General features: G+C 43.1%; 1 protein-coding gene across 1 annotated transcript; it reads left to right on the top strand.

The window, feature by feature from the left end:
- The first annotated feature begins 2,983 nt into the window (after positions 1–2,983).
- mst1rb (macrophage stimulating 1 receptor b) lies at positions 2,984–12,128 on the top strand. The gene is made up of 20 exons (XM_068742381.1): positions 2,984–4,189; positions 4,875–5,051; positions 5,145–5,267; positions 5,751–5,921; positions 6,014–6,174; positions 6,573–6,708; positions 6,835–6,971; positions 7,431–7,610; positions 7,768–7,867; positions 7,994–8,212; positions 8,301–8,447; positions 9,319–9,472; positions 9,641–9,730; positions 9,810–10,034; positions 10,127–10,207; positions 10,377–10,558; positions 10,678–10,787; positions 10,900–11,065; positions 11,291–11,427; positions 11,900–12,128. Exons 1-20 carry the CDS (start codon positions 2,984–2,986, stop codon positions 12,126–12,128), a joined length of 4,131 nt encoding a protein of 1,376 aa, XP_068598482.1.
- Positions 12,129–21,325: the final 9,197 nt, after the last annotated feature.

The raw sequence follows: 21,325 nt of genomic DNA, 5'->3' as shown, positions 1-21,325 counted from the left end.
CACTACAAATAAATAACTATCTTGGAAGAAATCAACCACATTATTGTGTTCAGTTTTATGCTTCATGTGTAAGAAATGAATTATTTCATAGTCTTTTAAAAGCTATAAAAACTTTGTTGACGTGCTTAATGATTCCATATTTTATTTTTCCAATTTTGAAGAACAGGATAAAATTCATTTTTATTTTATTTTCTCCTAAAGGCTGCTAATAAAATTAAGACTTTTATCTTATATGTAAGATATTTATCAAAACATTTAACTTTTTTCTTAGAGTATTCTCATAGTCATATTTTGACTTTTTTCTCATAATAAAACAAATTTCTTAAATGAGATATTTTTAAATTCTCAACATGGCCTTAATACTGCCATCTGAATATCTTCTACGATATACAATATATATATATTTTCTGTAAATAATATATTATTTGCAAATATATATTAAATATATATTATTTTTCTGTAAATAAAATGCCTGTATTTCACAGACATGTGAAATAGTCTCACAGACGACCTGCGTTACGCACCGTGCGTCACTCCTGTCGGCGTCCGTCGGTCTGAAGCGGGCTGGGCGGAGCCAGCCGGTCGTCTTTGCTTCAGTACCGCTCCGGCATTGAAACCGGCACCGTTTTTATGTTCCGTCACGCTGTGAAACTTAAACTTAAACTTAATCTTGAAAGCACTCTAATAGTGAAATCCCGAACCCACCCGAGGAAAGGTCCACCATCCCGGCTCTTCTGTCGTCAGACACGGAAACTCAAGCGGCAGCGGGAGCTTCCCCCGAAAAGGACCGCATCCAACCTGTCCAGGTAAGAACCTCAACAGCTGCCTGCATCCACTGCGCATGATGCACCAGACCAGAACCGGACATCCGCCAGAGATAAAAGTTCAGATCCCAAATTTAATCAAACAATGATATCAGAGCAAAAATGTAATACTTTAAAACAATTTTCCCACAGAATATTCTGTATAGTAATAAATTCTAAGAGATGTGCTGATGAGTGAAAAATGGTTTGCTAAATATCCAATATTAGATTATTACATATTTCTTTTGAAATATTACAGTTTGTTATAATAACCTTATACACGGCGCATGTGTAATAAGCCTGGTAATAACATTCCGAGGGCTCACGGAGGAAGGCGTTGGTCTGATATTTCAAAACAAAACAAAAAGATCCTTCAGATGAAGAGGATAAAGCCAGACGATCATGGGATATGATGGAATGTTGCTGCTTCTGGGAGATGTTTTAAAAACGTGTTGAGGAACAAATAATTAAGTCAAATTAAATTAATTCAGTTATTTTCATAACTAAGTTACAAAAAAAGCTGTTTGATATCTCCACGCTGGTGTGGTTCTGTAATTGCTTGGGAGATAATTCCTACCATTTAATAAATGCACGTGTCCTTGGGGGTGCAGCGTGTTCGGAACATTGATTGATTCCCTGTGGATATGCTGTACGTGCAATGATTCATTAAACGGAGATGCTCTTTCCTTTCCTTCATTAACCGATGCAGAGAAACGGTGTTGCAACTGAGAGTCAACTCAAACTGGCTCCACGACAAAGGTACCATGTTGCACTCAGAACCGGGTTCGATATACAGACCCAGTGGACTTTTCCAGGTTGTAAATAGCACAAAGAACGGAAACTTAGCGTTTATTAACCACGAACATGAAGAGAGTCAATCAGTGCCATTACTATGTATACCCATGTCCGCTAACCTTAACCTCAGTTTCACATGGACCTGCTAATGTTAAACTGTAACATGACATTAGGCTCCTATGAATTATTGATTATTATAAAGACGCTAGACTCTTGATTTTTAACGTCTGCTCACAGAAGAGACCCGTTTTATCGATTAGATTTGTTTGCTGAATAAAATAGGAATGGATGAAATTCTTCGGCACGAGTGGACTTGCGGTTTCTTTTCGACGGTGCGACATTAAAAAGGAACACGTTGCCTTATGACCACCAGTCCGTAGCGTACACATCTTTCCCTTTGAGAGGCACGTAACGGTTGTGACAGGAATGCAAAGCAGCGAGGCCGGGGTTCTTGAATACAACCTGGTTAATAATCCACCCGACACGTCTGTGCAGGATGAAGACAGAACTCCGAGTTTGCAATACGGTTCCATTTGGTTGGTCGTTGGACTGATGGACCCGACTCACTTAAATCATACTTTATATGATAAGTTTGGTACTTGAAGGTCGATCTAAGCCTTTTACATTTTTCACTTGTTACATGAACGTGATTCAGGAAGGAAGAAACACCAGATTGTGTCATGGATTAACTTGAATTAACCTGACTAGGCATTGATGAATGATTTGTACTGGAAGTCACAATAAAGAATAGTTTTCTCCGCTGTCTTCTGAGTTCTCAAAGCGACTATTCAAACCTCCCCTCCCAGTTTAGGCGGTGAGAGAGCGGAAGCTTTTATTTTAATGGCCACATGTAATTGATTCATCGTCTAGTTCTGCAAGAGGATGAGATTCGTCCCCTCAGATCCATTATGAATCATTGCAGGGCATAATTGAGCAAACACAACTGCGCGCTATTGATTTGATCTTTCCCCGGTTACAAATAATACAAGCTCCTATAAAGTAATGCATCCGACACCTTTGGTTCCGGTGTGGATCTGGAATCAGGGGGACACAACCTTTTATAAATTGTGTTGTTATGACTTCCTAAAAGGTTTTAGAAGATGCTACATTTGTCAGATTTTCTTACTTATGGACAGACCCAGGTTACTGCTACCGTGGATGTCGCCGACTTACGACCTGTGTGACTTCCGACAGTTCGACTTTGGACTGTTGTTGTTTTTTGTCTGTTTAGGAGGCATTTTGTTTTACGACATATTCACATGATAATGTGAATATTGTGATTTCTCTTCATTCAGGTATCCTAAACATGCTGTTGTCCAGACAACAGACCTGGAGGTAACCCAACGTTGTCTGTGCTGTCGCCACCCATTTGCTCCGGAGTGGAGATGGTCCACTGGGCCATACCGTCGGGGACATATGTCTGGCTCCAGACTCTGCTGACCTTTGCTTTGGCCAACTGCCCCTCTCTTGCTCCCAGTCCGGTCAACTTTTCTGTGGTTTACACCATGCCCTTCTTCCAGGCTCGGGGCCCCATACAGAACATAGTCAACAACTCTTTCTACCAGGAAGTGTATGTTGCCTCTCAGAACGTGATCGAGGCAGTCAACCGAAGCTTGGAGAAAGTGTGGGAGCTCCCCACTGGGCCGGCGGGGAGCCCCGAGTGTCAGATATGCAATTTGTGCAACATCGAGAAGGACCCCAACTTCCCAGAGGACACAAACAATCAGGTCTTGCTGCTGGATACAATGTTTATGTCTTTGTACTCGTGTGGAAGTTCTCAATATGGCGTTTGCTATTTCCACCAACTTAATTCGAACGGAGAGTCGCCTACTGTGTCTAAGTGTTTGTATAGAAAGGCTTCAAACTCTGCTGCTTACTGTCCGGATTGCGTGGCCAGCTCGCTGGGTACCAGAGTCACGATGGTTGAAGAGGGTCAGACGGTCTACTTCTTCGTTGCCACCACTGTCAACGACAGCGTGACACAGCGCTACGGAAGGAAGTCCATATCGGTGCGTCGCCCGCTGGCCACAGAAGACGGTTTCTACCACGATGTGCGCGGCCTGACCGTCCTTCCAGGCTTGCGGAGGACATTCCATATTAAATATGTCTACAGCTTTTTCACCCAGGAGTTTGTCTACTTCCTGTCAGTTCAAAGAGAGAGCCCCGATCAGGACTCGTCTCCGTTCCAGACTCGCCTGGGCCGTCTCCCACGCAATGAATGGGAGATGAAGCGGTACCGCGAGGTGATTCTGGAGTGCCGGTTTGAACCAAAGCGGCGGAGGAGAAACGTGGCCAGCGAACCCTATAAGGATGTGGTCTACAACGTGGTCCAGGCAGCCCATTTTGGCAAGGCAGGTAAAGAGCTGGCAGAAGAGTTAGGGGCGGAGGAGGAGGATGACATTCTCTACGGAGTTTTTGCTGTCACGTATGATAACAGGCTCACGCACCACGACTCGGCGCTGTGCGCCTTCCCCATAGACAATGTCAATAAAGCGATTGTCGATGGTGTGGATGACTGCTGCGAGTCTGGACCAGAACAGCTCTCCAGAGGGCTCTGCCATTTCCAGCCCTGCGAGAGCTGTCCACATGAGGTGAGCCCGTCGGTCCAGGAACAAGCAGCGAGTCCAGATGATATATAAAGTATAATGTCAGGTCAAGAATCCTGGTTTGAGCTTTTGAAAAATAGAAACTTACATTCAGTCTGGCGTGCTTCACGTCTGGCTGATACACGAGGAGGACAAGAGGAAACAAGCAGTATATCAGGAGTCTGCCCGACGTCTACCAGTTAGGATGATTCATTTGTTTCCAGAAATACATTACTCACTTTCATATCTACCACTCAGCAAAAACACAACCTATTTGGCATTTCCTTGAATTGGTAATTATTTTGCCGGCTTCCAGGTCTTTACAATAATTATTTTGGGGGGGAAGCCTCAATTTTAAGTAAATGGAAAAACAAAATCTAATTTTTGAAACCGGCACTGCTGTCTGGATATGAAAAAAATATATATATATATATTTTTTGTATCCAGACAGGTATCCAGATCACTTTCAAAATTTAACTGGATCCAAGTTAGACCAAGACCCATCTTCAGATTTATTTTCATCAAGATCCATCTAGCCGTTTTTCTGTAATCCTGCTAACAAACAGATAAACAGTCAACATCATAACCTCCTTGGCGGCGGAAATAATTCTGCTTTAAATAAAGTCTTCTATTTATCTTTCGTCTCGCTGACTTCCTCATTCACCGTGCCCTCTGCTGCCTGTCGTGCTAGAGCATGGAGAACAACGCCACATGCAGAGACCACCCTACTATGGTGTCCAAACCCTACTACAGAGTGGACCTCTTCAACCGACAGATGACAGACGTCCTGCTCACATCGTTGCTGGTCACAACCATAGAGAACCAGACTGTAGCCCATATTGGTACCTCCACCGGACGCCTGCTGCAGGTACCCCGCCTGACTTAAGAAACGACTGATTTCTCTGTCACCCGGTTTTTGTATTTGACCATCGACTGCTGTTTGTTTTGACGCCGTTTGCAGTTTGTGCTGAGGAGATCAAGCCCTATTATCTTTGCCAATTACTCTTTGCTGGAGAACCAGAAGGTCTCATCCATCGCTGCTGTTTACTCATCGGAGTATCTGCTCTTCGTGGTTGGAGACAAGGTACAGTGGCAATTTCACATCAAAAATGTGAGTGAAGCCATCTCCAGATTTAATAAACATGTCCAATGGCCCCGCGGGTATTAATGCTAGGTGATGCCATAAAGCCTTTGGGGGTCATCTTTCTTCCCACGCACACAAAGACACGCAGGTCAGATTACATTATAATTACAAATGAGTTGGGGGGGGCTGACCGATTGTCCACCCACGACCCCCAAATCCTCTGGAGAGCTCCCCAGGACGTTTTCCCTGCCCTTTACTAGTTGCCTGCTGCGAGCTACCTGACCTGGACAATGAATGAGTGGCGAAAGAAAATCAATAAACTTGATAGACACCACGGCGCTAAATTACGGCCGGTATCAATTTCTCTTCTTGAATGGATGGAATAAATTATTGAATCGTCTACTCAGGCCATACACCCATGAATAATGACATAGTCCGGCACACACATATGTCCGCTTTAAAATTCTAATCTCTCTGTTCCAGATGATCCAGGTTCCCCAAAGAGGGCCCGGCTGCCAACACTTCCTAACCTGCGCCGTGTGTCTGACGGCTCCCAAGTTCATGAGCTGTGGCTGGTGCTCCGGAATGTGCTCCTGGGAAAGCGAGTGCCAAAGTCGCTGGAGGAATGAATCCTGCCCACCAGGGATCAGCGGGGTAAGATTAGTCTCCGACGGTGGGATGCAAACATGATTTTGTGCAACTTTTCATTTCAAGGTGGCGCTATACGTTCTGCTTCATTGACGCAGTTCTTTCCACGGACTGCGCCCCCTGATGGTCAAACAGAGCTAACAGTGTGTGGGTGGGAGTTCCAGTCCCCACTGAGACCGGCCATCACTACCAGGACCCACCATGTCCGACTGGGACAGACAGCCTGCATAGTGATTCCAGCCAAAAGCAACAACACACAGTGAGTAGCCATGCATGGAGTCCTTGCAGTTTCTTCATGCTATTGCCAAAATAGAAAATTCAAAGCATGCATTTTAAATAAGAAAGCTGTTAATCACCAGAAGCATTGTGAGAATGTAAGAAAACAACATATTGTTGCAGCACTGAGACATCTTCAGCTAACTGACCTCCTTGGTGGAGGTTATTAAATTTAAACTTAACACTAGAAAAGCACTCGCAGAGCGCAAACCTCCGCCAAGCAGCTCACTCCCCTCCTGATTGGATTTACAGGCATCCACACGGTGATCTGGATCATCATCAAACAGTTCTAAATTGTTCTTGGTGTCTTTATACACCAACCATGAAAAATAAAAGTGAATCGGAGTTTTATTACTTGCAATTTGCTGTGTTGCTCTTCAGCCTGGTTTGTAAGATTCGCTCTGGAGCCACTGAGCCTTCGAAACCAGTCCACATTACAGTAGAGGTCCATGAGGGCAAGGTGGAAGGACGTTACGCCATCGACGGGAAGGCAGAAGCACCAGGATTTACCTTTGTGGTAACTTGTGCTGTTATCCTGTTATTAATCTGCAACATACGAGCTATAAAATGTTATAAACAAGCTATAAACAGGTTACAAGCTACTGAATCTGTTGAAACACATTCCTAATAAACTTCCCACCAGATTCCCAACATCACAGAAATCCAGCCCAACTATGGGCCTCGTGCTGGAGGTACCCTCATCACAGTGACAGGTCCTCACTTGGATGCTGGGAAGACCAGGAAGGTCACTCTCAATGATGTCCCCTGTCCTATAAAAAGGTCTTCATCTGGTCTAACTCATGTTTAATAGCTGTATCAGGCAATCCATTGTGATAAACTGTCTTGCAAACTGCACACGCTAGCTTCACCAAAGTCCATACGCCATAAATAGTTTTTTGTTTTTTCTTGTTTCCATGGAAACATGATTTTACGGGTGTCTGGGCAATGCGTTATCTTCAGATGACTGTTCATTTAATGAAGGTTTTCCTTCCAGCTTTGTGCGGCCCATTTGGTAGAGAGAATTTTGCAGCCCATGAAATGTTTTTGCTATGACGCTTTATTAAGCAAACATGTTCCAACTGCTCCTTGAAAGGTTTTGGTGTTCAAGGATTGACTCATAACCGAAAAAGCGTCTCCTGCATTTAAACGTCTAACACACATTTAAAAGTGTGCAGCTTTTGAATCTGTTCTGGCTTGTAATGAATGCCCCCCCCCCCCCCCCCCCCCGTCTCCCTACAGCGTGACAAAGTCGAAAGGCAATGTGTCCTCCATCATCTGTCTGTCCAGACACATTTCAGAGGTGAGGGACGTCCCTCTGAGTGTTTTTATCGACAAATCTCCCATCCTCACCACGAAGGTGTTTTACTACAAGGAAAACCCCCAAATTACGGCCGTCCTGCCAGGCTGTAGCTTTGACAGGTACCGTAAGATGCCGCAACAAGTAGCTGCTTTACATCTGTGTTTAGTAAAGTAATATTGCATTCACTAGAAAACGTTCACTCTTAGGATAAATTCCCATTAGTTTCACTGACATAATGTACGATCTAAGAATATCTCACATTTGTCTGCATTACAGGGGATCAAAAATTGTGATTAAGGGGAAGAACCTGGATTCTGTTTACCGCACCATCATTCGTTTTAAACCCAACGAGAGCCACTTGAAACCTGTGACAAGGGTACAGTTTTGTCATAACGTACAGGAGATTATATTCATCAGTAACTTGATTACCTATATTTTACTTTTCCGGCTCAACATTAGGGGATGATCAACACTGTTTTTTGTGTTTTTTTTCCCCCCTCAGGAGTGCATCGGGAAGTCTTTGTCCACCAGGATGGAATGCCTGGCTCCGGTGTTCCTCAGGGATGAGAGTGAGGAAGGCGAGCTTTCTTTTGACATGGATGGAGCATTGGGACTCTGGGACAGGGAGTTCTCTTACCACCCCTATGGCGAGCCCATACCTTTTGAAACAGAGGGGCAAGTGCTCAGTTTGTACCCTGGGTTTGATGAAGTGTCCTTACATGTAAGAGATTTTCCTGAATTTATGAATAAATGTGTTTTGTAATATTTACCACATCATTTCATCTTATATCTTTGATTTTATATTGCAGCATCAGAAGCTGAATTTGGTGAGCTCCTGTATGACCATCATCATGACAGTGGCGGGCGTTAACTGCGATGCCAAAGTCCTGGACAACGAGATCACCTGCAGGATCCCCAAAAACATGACCATCCCGAGTGACGGTCTGCCAGTGAAGGTTAGTGAGATTAAAGGTTTAAATAATGTTTAACTGATTTACCTTAATCCAGCATGCATCACAGCCCACATCAACCACTTCTTGTACGCTGCACATTTACACTGACAAGCAGTTAAGAACCGGCAAATCATACAAGCAAAAAATAAAAAGCTCAATATATGCCCTCTAAAAAAATCAGCAAAGTAGATTACATGTTTGTTTCCTATGCAAATCCCAGGAAAATGTTGACACATAAACACAGAAGCAGATAACTAGTTTATACAAGCAGTCAAAATCAAAATCTTGACATCAACTCATGTCACTATCAATAGTTAAAACACTACTCCCGGCAGCCATTCAGCTTATTTTACTACAAACACTGAAAACTGGGGGGAAAATAAGCAACCTACTTTAACCTGCTTTAGGTTAAAGTAGGCCAGAGAGTAAGAGGGCAAATCAATCAGAGGTAGAGTGGGAACAAATCGGCATTCACTGTCATATTCAGCGGCCAGACATGGACATATTTTATCCACCCGTTTCTATGGTTTATCTGGTTTGTGTAGCTGCAGGGAGGCAAGGTTTTCCAGATATTCCTCTATCCACCCAGTAGCATGTTCCAGCTTCTCTGGGTGGGCCCAAGGTTCTATCCCAAGCCATTTGAGGGACATACTGTAATCTCTGCAGGATCCTCTTGGCCTACCAAGTAGCCTTTTACTAGAACGATGTGTATAGCATTCACCCAAACGAAGTTACCCATGATAGAGCCCGATAAGATTCCTGAAACATATCAATATTTGTCAATAACTTGAAAATGACATGTTTTCCCAGTGGAACATTAAGACACAGAGAAGATAATGCTGATTCACTTTGTATAACGGATTGTGCTGTTCAGATCTCCATCAACGGGCAGGTCCACAATGTTGGCATGGTGGTTCGGGTCAGCAACCACTACATGGTGGGCATTGTTCTGGGAATCCTGGCGGCCCTGGTGGCCGGGGCGGTGCTGGCCTTTGTTGTCATGAAACACTTAAGGAAGAAGAAGAAAGGTAGGCTCGTCTCTGTGGACCTTGATCAGCCTGGTTTATACAACCACTCTGCAGTGGGATTTAATACAAAAGTCTCTCAACCAGAACATCCCTGTTATTGCAAATGATGTACACATTTTTTTCCTCATCTAGTTGATGATTAAAAAGTCTTGTGAAATGTTTTTCAAGCCTCCCTGGTAGAGACCCGGTTGGCTCATAGCGTTAACCGCTCTGGCACAAACAATGTGGAGCTGTCACCTGTTGGCGACTACAGGCGAGGTACCTGGCGCGTAATATTTGATGCCAATTGCACTGTTCATTTTCTTCCGACACACATACAAAGCCCTTCTTTCTGGACATTTGCCAGTAGCGTCCCTGAATCCTCCCACCCCACTGGTGGGGCTGGCGGTGTTCCCCAGCTTGACCTATGCCACAGGCAGCATAGATCTTACCCACACCCCACTCATGCCTCCAGAGAAGATCTCCATCTCCAGTTTTCGGCCAGAGTTGCTGGAGGAGGTGAAGGATGTTCTTATTCCTGCGGAGATGCTTCTCGTGCAGCACCACCGCATCATAGGGAAGGGTAAGGAACGCCACAGCCTCAGTCTGGGACAAAAACACAGAATGGATCCCATCTGTAGGAAGCTGCAGCCCTGCGCCATTTCTTTTTTGCAGGTCATTTTGGGACCGTCTATCACGGGTATTTCACAGACCACAACAACAGAGAGATTCACTGTGCTGTCAAGTCTTTGAACAGTGAGTAATGTCTGCTTCTTGAGCATCTCTGTTGATGCTTACACATTTTAGGAATGCACCAGAAAGTGTCCAGTTCCTTTGAAAGAGCAACTGTTCAAAAGTACGATTACTTTGTCTTTTTTTTTTTTTTACTTCACTTTTACATCTGTATGGTTTTGCGTGCCATCAGGAATAACAGACGTCGAGGAGGTGGAGCAGTTCCTGAAGGAGGGCATCATTATGAAAGGTTTCCACCACAGTAACGTTCTGTCTCTCCTCGGCATCCTCCTGCCCCAGGAAGGCCTCCCTCTAGTGGTGCTACCCTACATGAAACATGGGGACTTGCGACACTTCATCCGCTGCGAGAAGAGGGTGTGACGTCTAATTTAAAGAGTGGGAATTAACAGTCCGATTTATGTGCAGCCATCTGATAACATTACAGTTCCACCTGTTTTAATTGAGTGGTTTTGTCACGTGTTTATGCATTTTAGAACCCCACTGTGAAGGATTTGATTGGCTTCGGCCTGCAGGTTGCCAAAGGGATGGAGTATTTGGCTCAGAAGAAGTTTGTGCACAGAGATCTCGCAGCGCGTAACTGCATGTGAGTCAGCAATTTATTCACTTTCATTTCTCTTTGATTTGGTACAATGTGACGGCACAACGACACACTTGCACTCGGTTAAGATGTAAATGCCACTTTCATTGGTCTTAAGGCTGGACGAGTCGTATACAGTCAAGGTGGCAGATTTCGGCATGGCCAGAGATGTTTTTGATAAGGAGTATTACAGTGTTCAGGATCACAGGAAGGCAAAGCTCCCCGTTAAATGGATGGCCATTGAGAGTCTGCGGACACAGAAGTTCACTTCCAAGTCAGACGTGGTGAGGAGATGATATACTTTATGCTATTTTATTATAGCATAATTAATATCGGATCATGTTTTCCACTATATAAGTTTGAACATAAATGCTCGATTCCACCATCCTAAATGTATCGCAGTGATAAATAACACGGAAGAGACACAATTTGCACCTTGGTTATATTTTAAACTTTGATTTTAATATGTGGAGTTCTTGTACTCTAACCTTTGTCTCTCCCTGGTGCAGTGGTCCTTTGGCGTTCTGATGTGGGAGATGTTGACCCGAGGAGCGAGCCCCTACCCGGAAGTGGACCCTTATGACATAACACATTACTTACTGAAGGGCAGGCGGCTCCCCCAGCCTCAGTACTGCCCTGACCTTCTGTGAGTAGGAAGAAAACTACTGCATATAGTTGCATTCATCGAATGTAACACCGAGTTAAGCACTCCTTTAGCGTGAATACTAATGAAGCTGACGCAGGTTCACAGATGGACGAGAAGCCTTTTTTTTAACATTAGCAATAATAAGGTGTTTGAAAGGTGACTCAGTCGTGCTACACCTGTAAACGCTCCACTACTTTGCACTCCAGCAGAGTTCGGCTTTGCAGTTTGAGAGTTAATGAGCACGGCTTCTTTCACTCACTCATGCAAAACCACCTGTACACACACACACACAGCAAATCTATCAGCAAAGTGACTGTAGTACATTGTAATTATCAGATCAGATCAGAAACAGCTCAGTTGAATCTCTTAGCTCTCACAGACATGAAGTTATTTCATGCTAGCCGGTGACACAGTGAGCTCATCCGACCATCCCTTCCTTGCTCAGACAGACGCTTGTCTATATTCCCTCCAGATACAGCATCATGCTTCAGTGCTGGGACCCCGAATCAGAGCTGAGGCCCAATTTTGCTACCTTAGTGTCGGCTGTCTCCACCATCCTGTCCGGCTTGGAGGGAGAACACTACATCAGTCTGAACGTCACCTATGTCAACCTGGACCAGCCCCGGCCCTACCCCGCTCTCACGGAGTCCGCCGACGAATGCGACTCCACGGACGCCGAAGACTCAGGCTCGGTCTCCTAGCGACCCATTTGTCTCTAAACTTTAAACTTGCATCGGCACTGATAGCAAGAGCCACATCAGTGCCTTTTACCTCACCTGAGATGGATGTGCTAACCACTAACATACTGTAGCAGGTCTTTGGGCATTCATATTGGATGTCTGTTGCTTTTGCAGCTAGAGTTGAGTAGAGTGCAAGCTTCCAGACCTGAATGGATTTTTTTTTAGCATTGCATTTTTTCATTAAACCAGGCTGGAGGTTTGCTCAGTAGCCAGGAACAACAAACAAGGACAGCCTAGTCCTCCAATCTTGTGCTGACAGTATTGAGGAAAGGAGTCAGGAAAAAGCAGAATTTCAATTTAAACTATTGAAACCCAGGAGTCGACCTCAGTGGTTCTACTTCAGGATTACAAAATAGTGCAGCCTACTTTTGCAGCAGCAGAGTCCGTGTGTAAATACAGCATGTCTATGTCCGTCCCACATTTGATTTTAATGTGTTTTCAATGTAGCGATTCTTCTGTAAGTCTGTAAGGCACAAATTTGTCCTCAGTGTTCTCTGGCATCACCCTTGTTGCTTGTATTTCCGACACAATGAGATAGTTTAATAAATTAAAATATTTATTTCTTCAAACTATTCTCTCATGCTGCTGATTTTAGGTAAATATGCGGGTAAATGTGAGAGCGACTTTTGATTTCCTACAGTAAATCCACTGAATTGCACATCTCCACTAGAGGTCAGCATTACTTTAGAAACTATTTGAATAATCCAGCCCTCTGCTCCCAGCAGCATGGATGCAGCATTCTTTAAGTGTGCGTCTTTTCCTGCAGCAGCACAGCAACATGAAGGATCACCCAATCGGCCCTCCAGATTCCACATAAGCTATCAACAGCACAGCAGACGTGCATCTCCTCAGCAACGTATACAAACAGCCTGCCAGTCTCACAAGGAGCACAGCAAACATCTCACCAACATACAGTAGCAACTCCATGCGGTGTAAACAGACGGCACAAAGAACAAGCCACACTTTTCCCACAACAACACTAGAGGGAAATGAACATAAAGTTTTCTCTTTTTTCATGCTGCCAGGAACAAAAGTCAATCCCTCTGTTGTGGAACCTATGATATATTCAAAGTGAGCCCTGCTTACATTGTCAAAGTGTCTGTGTGTTTGCAGGGCAGGGCCCATAGGAGCCACAGCAGATAAGATTTAAGACAGTCATGATCCCCCTTTTCTCCATGCGTCTCTTGTTCCCTGCTGTATTATCTTGGCTATAAAAAGTGCAGAACTTGTGAGGAGTGCTGCTGTCAGCTGTGTGACCCTCTCAAGCTTCATAGCCAGAGTCCAGAGCTGAGTCCACTATTTCTTCCTCACACCGTAGGCCTCTTTAACGTGACGTTCCGCTTTCCCTCTTCTCTCTTGAGTGTTTATGTGGACCTTAAACCAGATTCTTTGAACTGGCTTGTTCTGGTCGTTAATAATGCAGAGGATGTGAGCATTTTATATCCGTGTGTTGTATGTTATATAATGCATCCTCATCAGTTGCAACATAATTTAAAGGTCCCATATTATACCCTTTTTCCACAAGTTAATGCAGTTCCAAATCACTTATATGAAATATATGTGATAGTCTTTGGTCAAAATAGCAAACACATGCTGCAGGACAGCGTCCGTCATTTCTGTATCAAACCGCTAATGCTGTAAACCCGGAAGCAAAAGTACGTTCATAGCGAGCACGCATGCATGCGCGCTACCAAGAGACGTGAGGGGACGTTTTAGCACACACAAATATTTTTTGGGCAATTTTCGCCGGAACATTATCACTAAAATTAAGACAGACAAGGGAAAAGTCAAATGGCTTTCTTTATGTTGCCAGAAGAAATATGCAATTGGTCTTAAGTTTGACATACAGTCATGTCAAAAGCTATTGATTTTTCAGCATCATGACTGACTTACATTACTCAGGAGGAATACGAGGGCAAGACATACTGCTGATGTTTTTATTCCAAGGGACTCTGCATGGATTTGAACAAACAGAAGGGAGAAAATGATAGAAAAAGAAAAATCCATTGTCCATGTCTGCCAAAACATGGCGGCAGGGAACTAAATACCAGCAAATCCAAATCTGCTGCAGGTAAATCCTGTCTTCCTTGTGGTATTCAATTTATTTTCCAAGTGCTTGTAAGTGCACATCACACTCCATGAAAAATATGCCACGCTCCTTCAGCAGTTTTCAACTAATCTATTCTGCACAATACAAATCAAAATAATTAAAATAAGATTGAATCGCTCACTGCTCCTCGGCGCTTGTTGTCATATACAGCTCGGACCAGATTGAAAATGGAGCAGGGGATTAACGATTTCCTGCTTCCAGTAATCTTTATCAAGCTGTGGCAGACTTCTCACAAATCCCTAGAGAGTAGTAAATAGTAAACAGGAGAGCAGAGGCGACAGTATTTCAGGTCCATTCTCACCTCTGTTCATGGAAGCAGGATGCATTAAATCACTGAGGTGTGCACTGTGTATTGAAGCAGCCAGGGGTCTTCCTGGAACACAGGAATGATAAATAGATACTAGATAGAGTATTTGACTATTGATTGCACCAGTAATAGAATATAATTCATTTTTTATATATACTGTGTGTGCATCATGGCAATATTACACACATAGATAGAAAAGGGAAACAATACCTTGATATTAAATGATGACATGATGAAAATCTGACATTCAGAATAATTAGCCCCCCCAAAACGACCCAAAAAAACAAAAACAAAAACACATACAGTATATTAATTGTGACGCTGATTAGAGTCTTCTTCTCTCCATTAAAGGCTTCGATTAAAACGTAGTAATGCGACACAGCTGCCGAGAAATTACCAAGAGGAATATTTAAATGGTACCTCATCTTCTGCAAATCGCAGCCCTGACACCCGTTTGGGAGGAAGTGCGACAATCACATTTTGATGATGTAAAACCCCCGTGGTGGCTTTGTAGTGCCTTTCTGAATCCAATTTTTAAATAATTCATACTTTTTCTGAAGGAAAAAGTTGCTTTTATTCAGTGCAAGGTGAAATTTATATGGTGGAATTCACCCCAGCGTATTAACAATGACCTCCAGTCAAAGGTGGATTTTCTTCTGGGTAAATATTTTTCACGTGTCTTAAGTAGTGTTTCAGGAGGTTTCATCAGCGAACATCCTGCAGGGGCTCATAGTCCTCCCAGACCACAGCCGACCGGAGCAGTGCCACTTCCTGCAAGTACAGTAAAAGCTGGAGGAGCGAGGGTTTACTAAAGAAAACATGTCAGTAACTCTTCCGTCAGCAAATCAATACAGAAAATAGTTCTGTCTCCTACACACATTGAATCAAAGAGACCATCAACAGCACCTCAACCGCTTAGACTTTTTCATGCTCTTCTTTTCATCTCATTTGTCCGTCAGTACATTACATTTATCCAGTTATCCAAATTAATTAACAGACCAAGAGCATTCGGTTAGAGCACCTGGTTTATCTCATGCTTGTCTCTTTCACTTTAAAAGAAGACCTCCTCATTATTAATAAAAAATAGAATGAAAAACGAATCTCAAGTTATCAGTCATGGACTTTATTCTTGGGTCTGTGCAAAAGACACGCCGACATCCATTCGTTCATTATAGCTGCCACTTGATTTCTATTTTTCGTCTGTCTTGGAAATACCTCACATCTTATTTGTTGTAGAGCTGGATGTGATGCATTGATTCGTTCGGCCTCTTATCGTAAATCACTACAGGCCTTTCTCTCAATGAAAATATGAGTTTGCACTATCTGTAGCAGAAGCCCATTGGCTACCACCAAAAATAGAGTCTATGTTAGTGAATATAGATAATCATAGCCTGCTGCCAAGGTTTTTGTGCTGAATGTGGGCAGTGGAGGATGAAACAAAGTTGCTGGTAGTTTGCGTGAACGTCAAGTTCAAAACCCGTCTCCTGACTCGCTGCCAGCCAGGCTCCTGAGGCAGTTTGAAGTTTTTAGAGGAAATACAATTTCATAGTGGCAGCCTGTGCTTCTCAGGGATGGGTAAAGTTAACAGAAGCAGTTGAAGCTGCTGTAACTATGTGATGATTACTCATACCACGCTTGGTTATTATATTTTAAAGCAATAGACTTGCTTAAACATGTGGAAGAATGCGGTCATAGGCAATGTGTGTGTGGGCAGTTTGAATGCAAGTACAGCAGGTACACCGGTTCTCTTGAGATAGCATTTAATTGGATGCTGTTGGGACAATAAGAACATTTTTCTCAGAAGATTTTGCCTATTTCAGCTTCAATTGTTTTTAACACGACTTTTAAATATAATTGTTTTTCCAGAGCTACTTTAACTTGGATGAAGGTTCTAAACTGTTCTTGGTATCGTCATACACCAACCATGAAAAGTAAAAGTAAATTGGATTTGATATTTTTAACAGATTGTTTTTATGTTATTTTTTTCGCTGAGCTGACTAGTTGACTAGCACAGGACACGGGCCTTAAAAAGAAACCATCAATCATGCAAATCCTCTCTGGGGACCAGCATGTCTCCGAGCGCACTCTGCTTACTCAACGTAATCAATAACCCACCAATGAGTGCCACATCCATGCAGAGATGGCAATCTGACTGCTTTTTTACGAGTATGTTATGGCAGCATCATGCTGACAATCCCTCGCTCCAGCATCAACATCCATTTTTAATCACGGTATCTGTCCTCACTGCTGCTCGTCAAGCGGCCCAGCTTGCTGTCAGAGCTTGGACATGCAGGCAGGGATAAGAGCTCTTACTGCTGCTGTGTGAAAATAGATGTACAAGTACCGTATTGGCCCGAATATAACACGATGTTTTTTGCATTGAAATTAGGCTGAAAAAGTCGGGTCGTGTTATATTCGGGGTCTAGACATTATACCCATTCTGAACGCTAGATGGCGCCAGATATCGTTACAACGAATGGTGAACTGAACTCCCCAGGCCAAAGCAAACGCCTATCATTATTTTATTGCGATGTTTTTCCTTATTCATATGTTGTGAGATGTGTCTGTGTGGATGTGTGTGTGTGTGTGTGTGTGTGTGTGCGTGTGTGTCTGTGTGGATGTGCACGTGTCCAGCTGGGGCGTGTCCCGCCAGAGCAAGCGAGTGAGTGTGTGAGAGAGAAAGAGAGAGAGCGCGCAGAGCAGCAACAGAGAGAACTAGGAGACAGAGATATGCGAGCGATAGGAGGAAACGGAGTTTTGTTTAACAGTGCAAGTAAAATAAAGCAGCTTCAGTGATTCAGCACGTCTGGCCGGCGTCCATCTTGTGTTGCTGCGCTTCAGCCTTCGTCCCCAGCGTGAAGTCTGGAAGTTAACCCCGGAGGCGCTGGAGAACAACGATCTCCCCAGTTAGACTTCACTTTGATGGTTCATGCAGTTATTGCAATTTTGTTGTTTTATCACAGTAGATTGGTTTATTTACATTTTAAAAACCAGAAGCCATTCATTTACAAATGTGATTGCGCTTTAGTTCACATATTTAAATGTTCAGATATTAAGATGTGAGACAGTTTTTGCATGATTTGATTGAGGCAAAATAACATGCTTTTTCTCTCGAATTTATTGTTATAATCATTTGTTTCAGATGTACTGTAATTATTTTCTGTATAAAAATTGAAATTGGTGTTCAAAAAGTATTTTCTCAAACTTGAGTCTTGAAAAAGAGGGGGTCGTATTATATCCGGGGTCGTTTTATATTCGGGCCAATACGGTACAACTACCTCTTGTGGACCATCGGTGGAGTGTTAGTATGTTGTGACCATTACATAAGGCCCACTGTTCCATATGTTTTACTAACAACGCATTCAAAGTGATTGAATTCTGTCTCCAATTAACAATATCCTGCAAAGAATTATAAGACAATTGTAGGACATTGCATGTGTTATGTCTGGGCATTTGAGCTTTTCAGAAAACATTTCTCACCATCTGATTATTTTCACTGATTATTTTTAGTCATCTCTAATTCATTTCCCTTTTCTCTTTGGAAGCGGTGCCAGCCCACGTTGATGTAAAAACAGGCATTTGCGACCAATCTGTACACAAGATTAGATGTTCGAGGCTGCCACCCCTAAAAAAGAATTAGCACTCATCAAAAAAATAATGAAAACCTGAAGCTCCACAATCCCTGCTCTGACAATTTGCATAATAATTACAGCATAGAAAAGACAGTGGGGGAGGATGGCGACACAAAGGGGTTTGTTTGAATGTGTTCAAGGCACAGGAACATTATCTGTGGCGCCTTCCAAACAGAGTCAGGATTGCACTATTTTCTTTACTCATGTTAATGCTATACCCACAGTATCTGGAGGGATTTCCATGACTGCAGAGTTTAGTCCACTGCAAAGAATGCATTACATAAAATACAATCAGAGGCTTCAGGGCCAGCGATCAGGGGTTATACAGTATAGTAGTAGTAATAGTAGTTAGGGATGTCCCGATCCAATCACGTGCTTGCAGACTCTATCAGACCCGGTCAGGACTCGGATATATATGGATAGTTATTGTCATTACTTTTGATCAGATCTGGAGTTACGCGGTGGCACAGAGTGGGACCTTTCTACCCCACACTGACATGAACCTTTCTCTGAGAGAGCTCAATCAGCTGATAGTATCTTTTGGCAATGGACTACGCCAGATGGTGACAAACCTCACCTTCAACGGCAAAGGCGGAAAGACTCCAGCTGAATCTTCCTTCGGATTCTGTGTTTACAGCATTGTCTCCGTCGTGTCTGTTGGACTAAATGTTCCCGCTCCACTGGCACCTCTCTTCACGCGGTCTCACCTCTTATCTCCCACTAAAAACCCTCCTGTCAATCGGCTATAAAAAAAAAAAAGAGTAGGTGAGTGCTCATCAAACCCAGTCACAGAAAAATCCCATCATTCCTCCTGATCTAGGTTCTTCTCTTTTGTAGGACATTTGTCTACCTGCTGTCTGTTTGAGTCTTGACTCATCTAGTTTTATTGTTAACCGTTAAGGGAACATATGTAATCTTAAACGCTATAATTATGAAGATTTTCCCCAACAACATGATGGATGGGCATAATGGTGACGCAGTGATAACGCTGTTGACTCACAGCCGGAGGGTTGCAGGTTCAAATCCAACTTGCTGCCTTTCTGTGTGGAGTTTGTATGCGCTCCCGGTGTCTGCATGGGTTCTCTCCGGGTTCTCTGACTTCTTCCCACCAAGATTGCGTCTTTTTGGTGAATTGGTGATGCAGTGTGTGTGTGTGAATGATTTTCTGTCTATTTGTGGCCCTGCGATGAACTGGCAGCTCGTCCCAGTTGTCTATAAGTGAATTCAAAATCAGCTAGCAGGCCGCTCAATAGAATGCATAGACTCAACAGCACCTTTTAATTACACTCTAAGCTCCAATAAGATATGTGAGTCATCAAAATGTCTGACCTCAGGGTTCTTGCAAAGTTAATTTAATTAAAATAGATAATAAAATATCGATGCCACTCCTTTTTCCTCTTTGGCGAGTGCCCCAGTTCTCAGATGAAAATCTGTCAAGCATTTATGAACAAACTATTGTACCTCTCGTGTTGAAGACGCCAAGAATCTAGAATCTGCCCCAGAGCACTGCAAATTTAAACTGACCAAAGCCGGTCTAGCAATTACCTTCTTGGTGGAGAAAATAACAAGACAGAAAAAAGTGTCAGTTATACAAGCCTTGGAAGATAAAAGTACTTGTGAAAACCCGACTTCACCACATTGACTGTCCCTGCCAACTTGATTCATTTTTCTGTCTTGGAGCTGTTATAGGAGTGTCTCATAAAAAACGAACGAATGATTGACACTGCCTTATATACGAGGTAGACAAACGTATCACGTGATTCAGATCTCACGAGATCTGTTTGAGATCGGAACAGATCTGAGCAGGAATGATAAAAACATTTTTGCGGCTACTGTGGGGTTTATTGTACATATCTTAATATATATAAGTCGCAGGACCAGCCAAACTATGAAAAAAGGGCAACTTATAGACCTGTGCTGCTAATTGAAGTCATGATGAAGTCTGCTAGACGTACGTTTGAAATATATCGTTGTTATTCTGCTGGAGTAGATGGCTACCAGATTTTCTTCCAGAGAGAAGAAATTCTGTTTCACTGGGGCCTCAAGGACTCCGCTTTCGGCAAACATAGAATCAAAGACATGAAAAGCATACATTTTTCAAAGGAGAAAAATCTTCAGAGAAGAATTGCCTTAAAAAGGCGCCGCACTGTAGATGATGAATTTGAGCACTGCCTAATTCACTGTATTTTCCTCTGCATCCATGGCTTTCTTTATTGACAGGTCAATTGGTCCCACCGGGAGTTCCAGCTGTGCTGGTCAACAGAGTATTTTTACTGAAAGAACAAGTCGGACGACTCACCTGACTCCACTCCGGCAATTACTGCTGGTTTAATTCAACCTCACTAATCAATTACATCTGATTTGCAGAGTTTCAGCTGTAAACTTGAGAAAGCTGAGCTTCAGATTTTGTTTTAAGGTTTCTCCTTTTGCAACATACCGGACCTAAAATTAGTATTTTCAGAGCCTGCCTGTTATTTCCAGGGCAATTTGACATCTGTCTAAACAGCTTCTTTTTAATCTGAAGGAATTGCAGATTTTCTTTGCCCTAAATGTGGTCCCTGGTGCTCGCTGGTTGGGTGAGACATATGTAGCACAATAGAAGCCTTCATTTAGCAAAATAGGAAGCGCGCACAAAGAAATCTGTAGTGGGACATTTAAGTGCATTACAGAGCCCTCTCTATTGAGCAGCTGGCACATTATTGATAAAGAAAATGGAGGGGACATTTGTCACTGAAAGAACAAATCAGCTGCAAGCAGCATTGACTGGGCCCTTACAATCGGGTTGTGTGCCATTATCTTGTCATTTCCAGCAGGTGGCGCTATGACAGTAATTGAATATTGATTGAATAAAAAAAAAAAGGAAGACACATAATAAGAGAAACAACCATGACAAATTCTATATTGTTGTGCAAAACTTGCCGTCGCTCCCATTTCGAAATGCAAATTTCGTTTTCCAATTCATACTCCAGTAAAGTCAAATTACAAATTGCCTCAGGCGGCTGTTTATCCCTCTTGGAAAACACGAGACCTCAACAGGAAAATAATGGAAGTAACTGAACAAGAAAATGAAAAAAAAATCATCCTTTTGGTAGGAATGTGATTATGAACT

Source organism: Brachionichthys hirsutus, chromosome 8 (genome assembly GCF_040956055.1).
Source record: "Brachionichthys hirsutus isolate HB-005 chromosome 8, CSIRO-AGI_Bhir_v1, whole genome shotgun sequence".
NCBI classification, from domain to species: Eukaryota; Metazoa; Chordata; class Actinopteri; order Lophiiformes; family Brachionichthyidae; genus Brachionichthys; species Brachionichthys hirsutus.
Note: the sequence above shows the minus strand (reverse complement) of the source record. Positions and strands in the feature narration are given on the sequence as shown.